This window comes from Pyxicephalus adspersus, chromosome 10 (assembly GCF_032062135.1).
Source record: "Pyxicephalus adspersus chromosome 10, UCB_Pads_2.0, whole genome shotgun sequence".
In the NCBI taxonomy this organism is placed as follows: domain Eukaryota; kingdom Metazoa; phylum Chordata; class Amphibia; order Anura; family Pyxicephalidae; genus Pyxicephalus; species Pyxicephalus adspersus.
Window position 1 is genome coordinate 18,686,752 of NC_092867.1, and position 9,980 is coordinate 18,696,731.

At 38.7% G+C, this 9,980-nt stretch overlaps 1 protein-coding gene across 1 annotated transcript in view; it reads right to left on the reverse strand.

Moving 5' to 3' along the window:
• SEMA4G (semaphorin 4G) overlaps positions 1-9,980 on the reverse strand; it is a gene marked incomplete in the record, with an annotated part of 116,304 nt that overhangs the window by 21,236 nt on the left and 85,088 nt on the right. Inside the window, 1 exon segment of the mRNA XM_072425092.1 lies at positions 6,287-6,450. Coding sequence (XP_072281193.1) covers positions 6,287-6,450 — 164 coding nt within the window.

A 9,980-nucleotide genomic window follows, 5' to 3' on the forward strand; every position in this document is an offset into this window, starting at 1 on the left:
AATGAACAGCTGAGTCCCCAGTGATTCTCCACAGTCATTAGCTATATAGATCCACTAGTGGGCATCACAATAATAGAAATCACTGAACGTTGTGTTGCTATAACACAAATAAGGAAACAGATGGAAACAATGGATGTGCAGAGAACACAAGACAAATGAAATGAACTGAAAATGAATATTGGTGAAATTAAAATAGAATAGAGCTACAAAAATATACTAAATGCATAGGAAGAGAGCAACAGATCTTAAAAATAGAAAAGGGCACATAACCCCCTATGTAGTATAGAGTGTTCCAAGAGATGGGACATCATTTTTTTTAAGGAGAACCATCTTCAAATGATTACATAAATATATGTTTATTGTCTTTCTTGAGTAGAATAAATCAGGAGAAATAAAAGCAAACATTTTTTAATACCAGACACAAATAGTGCCCAACCAGTATTATATGGCTGCAATAATATTTTGTACAATACTATATTTCAGGTTATGGTGCCAAACACAGTGTAGTAAGAGTCTCCATTAAATATGTTACAGATGTGGATGTATTATTTAGATCTGTCAATTCTTTACAGGCAAATAGATGCACAGTAAACATTTTATTTTAGGGGTGTGTTAATATTATCATTTTTAAGCCGTTTTTAAATAACGCTGACATATTACACAGTGCTTTACAAAGTCCATAGTCATGTGTCTAAGGCTAATTTTAAGTCATTAACCCGACGCCATGTGTTTGTGATGTGGGAGGAAACCAAAAAGCCTGAGGAAAGTCAGACAAACACAGCAAGAACATACAAACCCCTTACAGATAGTGTGCTGAGATTCAATCCTGGGACCCCAGTGCTGCAAAGTCAAGATTGCTATCTACGTTGCCAACCATGCTTCCCATGGAATCACTCATTCATTGCCAAAATAGAAAGCTGGGGATGGTCAGTGACCAACCTGTAATGCTTAAACACACCAATAGGTGGAGATGGGACATGACTATGCTGTTTGGCAGGTGTACCTGTATCATAAGACTGGCTAAGCATAATTACAACATATTTGGTATGCAAAACATGTATTTCAGCCATTTGTCTGGACTTCAAAAATACTTATAGGCCAAAAAAAGTATATTAAATAGAGATAAAAACCTAAACAGAGGCCTTGTTTTATCCACCTAATTAGCCAAAACACAGCAGTACGTATTAAACTTATTTTGTCTGTTTCTATAAATGTGTTTTTTATACCCAACTAAAAAGAAATTGCATACATCAATTTATCCTAATTAGGAAGGCAGAGAAAAAACAAGCAAATTAGTGAATTTTCCGTGCTGCATCTCTAATTTTTATTATATACAATTTATATGGGAGCAAGACAGCTTGTAGCTGGATGGAAAGAGAAATGCCAAAAAGAATTACAAAGGAAGGTTTGAAATTCTGCATTATTGTGTAACACTGCACGGGCCAACATCTAACTGACAGACTAGAAAATCATTTCTATTTGTCTGCATAGCAGGGTGCTATTAACCATTGGATGCCATATTAGTCTGATATATTCAAAGGATTTCTTTTTAAAGCTACCCCACAGACATGAGGCTGGAATATCTTATTGCTTCATGATCATTAGGCCTGCTTAAATTCTTCTGCAAAAATCAATCGGGTATTATCTATACAGGTCATGTGATGTAACCATATACACATTCATTTTCTGTTTTATATTTCCTAGATGCTAAAATATATTAAAACGTTGCAGGGCATGGAAATTTGTGCACATTCAGCAAATAAAGAATTTATAAGCTCAGGTATTGGGTTAGAAATTGAGACCTGGCTTGCCATCATTATTTTCAATTTCTCAAACATAAGGTTGAGGTCAGGGCTCAACAAAAAACTCCTCAAATCATGTCTGTATGGACTTGGCATTCTGCACAGGGGTACAGTCATGATGGAACAAAAAAAGGGCCTTACCTAAACCAAGGCAGGTTGGAAGGGCATATTGACTAAAATGTATGCTGTAAAATTCAGGTAGGTACATGCCATTCTGCTCTAGTAATGCACGAAAATGCACATTTTGCTTGTTTGTGCACTCTGGTGCTATTCAGACTTAATGGTTCCCCATACACTGCCTCATACAACTTCATATGATACTGAACTACCTGACTTTGTTCTGCATTGTGCATTTTTTGGTGCATTATAATACAAAAATACAAATCCATACATAAATGCCTGCATTTTTTTTTTGCACTCTAAGTAGTTCCCACTACCCACAGTAGAAGTCCAGCAATAACCCATGGGGTTAAACCCAACACATACAGCATACCTCTGCTTATAATTTGATTTGACAGTCAATATTTTGTGATAATTAGTTCATTGTTGTATAAAATGTTTGTAAACATAGATAGATTGGCGAATATTTACCAAACATGCTGTATAGTCATACCAGCCCAGGCACTGTGTGGGTGCCGGTGCCAGAAAGAAAGCTGTAAAAATCTCAAACACCGCGGATGGATGAACCAGTGCTGGGCGGGTGGCGAGGAACTCATTCTTTATCAATATTGACTTGATAAATTGCAATATATCAGCAAACAACTCCTTTCTTGGTAGGCGTCAATTATTGGCAGGGTCTGCTGACTAAATTCAAATCAGAGTGCCAGTAATTATGAGCATCTGTTATCATCAGTAACTCTTATTCAGGGCCTTCCCTCTCTCCACATACCAGGGAATAAAAATCTTGTAGTAACTACATTTGCTGCCAATCATCCCACATTGCCACACTAACAACAGATATCATAACACAATCAAAGTACATTTTCTTAGTCTTAGTCTTTTATGATTCTGAGTCTTAGAATCAATATAGTTATGACTTGATATTCGCATAATTAAATCATTGCCCATACACAATGACCCAACCAGAACTATCAATGTACTTATATTGATAAACTATAATAGCAGGCTATCCTACCATGAAGGTTCTTTACAAAGGCTACGTACACACGTGTAATAATTGTCATTGAAAGATTGATGACCGATCGTCCAATAATCTTTAACAAAAAAAGTGCACAACGACTGGCCAACATCTCCGACAAACAGGAAAAGTTGCTGGAAACTAACGACTGTCCCGGCAGATCTGATTGGGCGACGATCTTCGCAATCTGTACGGCCGTTCAGTGATCGTGGATGGTTCTGCAGTACACTTTCTAGTACATCTCACTACCTGCATTGTTCAAATGGTCCTATCTGGTGTGTACATTATTGGTGGATTATATTTGAACGATCGTATCGTTACAGCATGTACAGAGAAGTGCACTATAGGATCATTCAAAATAATCGTGCATAATCGTTGATCGTTGTCAATCGTTAATTTTGCAACGACAAATATTGCACAAGTGTATGTAGCCTTAAGCTTGTCTCCTATATTTTCAGCAGGTGATTCTGCTAGTAAGGCTATGTTGAGATTAGCTGTGAGGTTGTGGTGTGGGTTACCGCTTGCTCGTGCCAGTAAACCGCTGCCTCACGCGGAAGCTACACATAACATCTACCTATAGGATCCCAACAGAAAGTGAATGAGGGCGGCAGTGAGTGGTTCAGTAACATAGATTGATTGATTGCTTCTAAAAGAAAGCTGCACTAAGTAATATATGGGGAGACATATTTGTTGCCAGCCTGTCATGCTCAGTGGTTTTCCGTATTCCTAGACTGTGAAAAGTTCTGACTTCATTACCTCCATGCATGTTTCAAGTTAGTTACTCAAAGTGCTAAGTTTACAATTAGTATTTCAGGACAACAGTAATGGTAGCTAAGGTTTTTCCTTTGGCACAGGTTTCATTCCACATAATTATTATAACATAGTATTTATATAGCATCGACATATTGCATAGCACTTTACAAAGTCTATACTCTTGTCACTATCTGTCTCTCAAAGGAGGTCACAATCTATATGTCTTCTTTACAGTCTAAGGTCAATTTTGGGGGGAAGCCAATTAATCTTTGAATTGTTTTTGGAATGTGGGAGGAGTACCCACACAAACTCCATGCAGACAGTGTCCTGGCCAAGATTTAAACCTGGAACCCAGCGCTGCAAAGGCCAGAGGACTAACCACTGAGCTACCATGCTGCCCAACAATGTAGGACACAGGACACACAGGACAAGCTAACACCTATGTGAGATCAAACTAGCTATCCTGCTTCTTCTAGATACACCAGACCTTTTGGCAAATGTAAGGCCTGCCAGACAGCTGGTTTAGGTTAATTGTTATCTTTTATAGATTACATGACACAATACTAGCTACTGGAATCCAGCAAACCATTACGGGCCAACTTGCATTAAGCTGCGTACACACCTGCAATTTTTCTCGTTGGAAAGGATCTTTCACGATCCTTTCCAACGAGAAAAGACTGCACGATGCATGAACGATGCTGTACATACAGCACCGTTCATGCTTTATGGAGAGGGGAGGGGGAGAGCGACGGAGCGGCACCCAGCTGCGCGCTCTCCCCTTCCCTTTCATTACGATCGGTCGTCGTCCATCGTCCATGGATCCGCCAGGACGGTCGTCGGACGATGGACGACGACCGACTGTACACACGGCAGATTTTCGCCCGATAATTGGCCGATACTGATTATCGGGCGAGAAAAATTTGCCGTGTGTACGCAGCTTTACAGCGGAAATCACTGCAATTGCCATTTAAATGTTTCTACATATTTATAGTCTATATATCTCGTCATCCTAGAAAAATATCCTTGGTGACACACATATGAGAATATTTAAAAAGAAAGCAGGTAAGATTTGCAATGCAATGAATAACAGCAGGCTAAAATGTATTGCTGCAAAATGGTCATATCCTACAATGCATTCAATAAGTAGGACTACGGGCATTAAACCATCAGCACAGACATGGGCCTGACCATCACATTTTCAGCCTCTTCATAAGCGTGAAAGTGTCTGTTCAGAGATAATTCTGGTCTAAATGAAAAGCAGGATACCGTTTTATCACAGGGGATGAAGAAATCACTAAATACAAACCTTTTCACCTACTTTCCCTCTTTTCATCTACTTTTACAGTCATTGACGCCCACGTTCCAGGTCTGTGCTTATCTCTTTCACTAATCGTGAAGACCAACAAAGAAAAGCAAAGCACTAAAAGTTTCATTGCATCATGGGAGCTGATACTGTACTCCTATTCAAACCTAATCATCTGTGTCATGCGGAGGTGGATGAGCATATAGTAACAAAACTTAAACACATATATATTGGGAAACACACTGGGTCACTATTATATCTACATTTCCTCCAGTGAAAGGGTAATAATTTTTGTTTCATTACAAAGTTCTGGTATGCCACTATTTTATATTAAAAGACTAAAAGCACATCTCACAAAATACAACTTTTTATACTTACCGGTAGTATTTGATAAGAGTAATTAGCTAAATACACAGGTAAAAACAGAATAAATAAAAAAAAACCAGTCTATTTGAACAAGACTGGTGGACAGTGAGTAAAAAACAGCTCACTGATGGGATCATCACACTGCTCTTTCCTCCATTCAGAAAGTTTAATGTTATGCAGATATGTAATGCAGTAATGTACTACATACGTCCTTTCCAACCACAAACGACTGCACGATGCATGAACGAGTGCTGTACATACAATACACCATTCTGTTCTATGGAGAGTGACGGAGCTGCACCCCGCTCCACTTGCATTACGATCGTTCATCCTCCATTGTCTGTGGATCCGTCAGGGCAGTCGTTCGGACGATGGACAATGAGCACTGTACACACGCAAGATTCTCGTCTGATATCAGTCACTTGCACATGTGTACGTAGCCCTAGTGTTGGCCCTTTCTCATGCAGTCTGAATGCCAATATGAAGAAAACTAGAAAAGGCTAGTAGGAAGGCATTATATTTTAGTATATGATACTATTTCTATATTTAACTTCCAACATTTCCATTCCAGCAGCTAATAGCCAGTAAGTTGAAACTAAGGTGTTCATATACCAAGAGAAAGTGTTCTGAAATACAAAGGACTTTGGTTTAGCCATACAATCTGTGGGGTACAAGAGTCCAACCATGAACCACTGGAAACAAATTTAAAAAATAATGGCACAGGAAAAGACTTTATGAAACTTCATATTATTCTTTAGTCTATGTGGATATTGTTTGGATAAATAAACTATAGGCTCCACTCCAGTCCGCCAAAACCCTGTCCCCTTTTATCCCGGATGAAGCACAGTGACCCCTCATGTATATATCAGGGCAACCCCACTAAAGGTAAGTCTTTATGGAGGATTTCTGAGAAAAAAACCTTACCATTGTAAAATGAAGGCTCCATAAAAGATGGTTTTGTCCCAGGTCCCCAGCTCTAGGGTGTATGCGCTCTTCAACGTTTCATAGTACGGCATGAAGCAAGCTAATCGTGCCTTCAGGAATGATGTCCATTTCCTCTGCAAGATCTTCTTCCCTCCCATGTCACTCTGGAGATATGGAAAACATATTGTTGTATTATTTATGTAGCTACACAAAACAGAAGGTAGGGACGAAATGGGAGAGTTTCTAATAACTGTTGGTAAAGCCCAAGTGTCATTGTAGGAAATAGGATTTATGTAGGAAAGCCCAACTATCATAAAACCTGAAGGCAAAATGAACAAAAAAAAGGCTCCAACTCAGGGTCTACTTAGCTAATGGCCATGAGAGATGTGTACAACTGTCTGGAGTTATTCTGGAGTTTATTACATGCAGGAGGAACAGCCAGCCATCACAATGTCATGTTTCTGACATGTCCTATCACGGTTGTACAAAGTGGTCTTGGCCAGAGGGTCTGTTTAGGCAAGGGTTGTCACCAGATCCAGCTAATGTTCTCATGTCTACAGAAACCCTAAATAAGATGAATATGAATAGCCTAAGGGCTTGTTTAGTCTCCTGGCTATCTTCTTCCGTTCTTCGGCCCCCAACTGCTTGTGTGAAAAATGGCTCAGTACAAACAAAAGCTGATGAAGGGCGGCATAGTGAAAATAGCATTCTATAAGCACTAACTGTGGATATAAGCACATCCAGGTGGGAAAGCAAATCCACCAACACCTAAAGGTGCGTACACACTTCCAATTTTTATCGTTCCAATCGAACGACGAACGATCGATTGGGCAAAAAATCGTTCGTAAAAAAGTAACCAACGACGCCGACGAACGAGGAAAGTCGCTGGAAACGAACGACCGGACCGGCGGATCGGATTGGACGACGATCGTTGAACATCGTTCGTGTGTACGGTCGTTCGTTGATCGTCCATGTTCAGAGCATGCGTGATGAACGAACGTCCGTTCACTTTCCTGTCGTGCACATAGTTCCTCTATCGCTTAAACGATCGTATCTATTGTGTGTATAATATCTACGAACGATCGCGTCGTTACCTCTATGTGCAGTATCGGTGCTATACGATCGTTCATATATATATCGTGCAGGAACGTTCGACGTTCGTTTTCCGACGATAATAATTGGAAGTGTGTACGTAGCTTAAGGCTGGATAAATGATAATGGTTGTTGATAAAACTGCCTGAAAAATGCCTCAAAATCCACACACATTCAATATGTGCAAATTATTCAGGAATTTGTCAAACTGCCAATCTAAACTTCTATCCAAGACCTTACTCCACATTGCAATTGCTTTATCTAACAAATGAACTGCTATTTAATCTACAACTCTCCTCCAGTGACTCACAATGTACTACATTCCTGACATGGTAAACAAGCCTCTATCATGAAACTGTATCTACAAAAGATATCACAATATGAAACTGTTTTTTATCACCTATGTACATGTGTAGCTGGACAAACACCAAATAGTTTTCTGTCTGGGGTTTGTCTACTTTCAGCCACCTCCCCGTAAAGTATTCAATGGCCCTGATTTCCAGCATTCTCCCAGGTGTAATGATTAGCAGAAAAAAAATTATTTTCAGTATTTGCCAAACAAAAGACAAACTGCAAAGACTTAGCACTTTTTCAGTAGTAAATAGGGCCCCTTAAAGTGTATGCAAACAATTATTAACTAATCTTATTTGCTTCCTTTTGGCAAAAATACCTCCTGATCCAGTCTAAAAAAATCAAATGCTGTGCACTAGGTATTGTTTTCTTAAGTATTAAATTTTGTTCTGTAGTCCTAAAATACTTCCCATCTTACAGTGACAACATTGCTACTTCACAGGCAGAGTACATGTAGTGAGTATTGACAGTCATGGAAGGAAGTATGTTTCACCATGTAAAAAATGGAAACTCTGGAAATCAGACATCATATTTTAGGACCTTTTAGCAGCATAAAACACAATCAATTTTTGTTTTTGAGGTCACTAGAATCTAATACAAAAGAGAGCAGAGAAGGGAAACCAAAGTCCAATCAAACTACAAATTTACTGAAATATTCCTCCCTTTAATACAGGTGTAACATAAAGTGCAGGGTAAATCACCGGTCTGTCTGTATATTTGTCTGAAAAGTCGTATTGGTGTAATATGTTGCAATTTCCAGAATATCTGTAGTCTAACTGGACCTGGGGTGCTGGCTCTGTTCATGTCTATGGTACCACCACCCACTGTTTGGGATTGCTTGGAGAACTGGACTCTGCTGGAGACTGTTGAGATTTACCATAGTTGAGAAAACCCATTTAGGGCTTGTCCCTAATAAAGCCATAAGGTTACATGTTACATCCCAAAATACCTTTAGAACACTTTTAAAAAGGTGTGGTAAAAAGGATTTAGTTAATTTATTTAATATATACAGTATATCCATAACTAAAGCCCTGACTGCCATTCCTCTCACTTATGAAACTGCCCCAATGGCCAGAACAGCACACTCACTGGACAGTACAATGGCAGCTGATGGAGCTTATATTAAAACTCAAATGTCAGACTGACTAGAAAAATGAATCAAAGTAGGCGTTCAAGACTTTTCAATATAGGCAAACAGAAGATGCCCTGTCATAGCGGTTCTTAGGCATGACATTTAACAGGTTCACCTTGAAGTGAAACATTTTCATTATAAACTCCTAAAGAGACTGAATTGCTGGATGAAACTGTGATAAGCAGAACAATGAAGCTGCCCATAGCAAACAATGTCATAGCAGCTGTCAGTTTACAAGAACATGTTAGGAAATAAAACTAATTTATATAGACTGTCATGGAACACTTAAAGAATGAGGAATTTGGGATTGATATCAAGTATGTTTGTCTTGTTCTTGGAAATACAGAAGCTTTCCCAATTTCCGTCTTATTACCAACAGCCAGTCATGATAGCAATTCACAAGAATGTATTTGATGGGGTAAATAGTGGTAAATAACCGACAGCAACCTCATCAACCTAAAGGGGTACTAAACTTATTAATTAAAAAAATGGCAAACTGACAGGTCATTTATTACAGAAATAGAAGAAAATGTAATTTCTGCAATAAAAAAAAATGTATCTGCCTGATCTTTTAATTACACTTGCCTGTTATCACTCTGGAGTGGGCATTTAACAGGTTCACCTTGAAGTGAAACATTTTCATTAATATTATTTATTCATTGTTCTTCACCTAGTCCACTGACTGATTCTGGATCTTCTACCATCTTGATTGGCCAGGCCGGAATGATGAAGATCCTGAACATGTTCACAGGAGTTAATTTATTCCCAGGATTCAGTAGAATGCCGGGATACCCCTCATTATACACTGATCTGTGCATACACAGTTCATTGTACATTGAGAAAATAATAGAAAACTAGTAGGTAGTTTATTTTTCACTAATGCACAAATCAACATGCCTGTTCACATTATTCGTCACTTAGCTTAGTTCCGTTTTAACTCCAGGTGGAAACACTGGAGACACAAATCTGTGCAGCTCTGTATTTAATAATACAGTACATTGATTAATTTATATATTATTTGACGCAAGCAACTAAGGTATTGGAATTTAGCTTGGTATCAGTCTTTTGCAATTTTTTGTTCAGCAGAGCCTATAAAGGGTGAAAAGGATGATGCAGTAA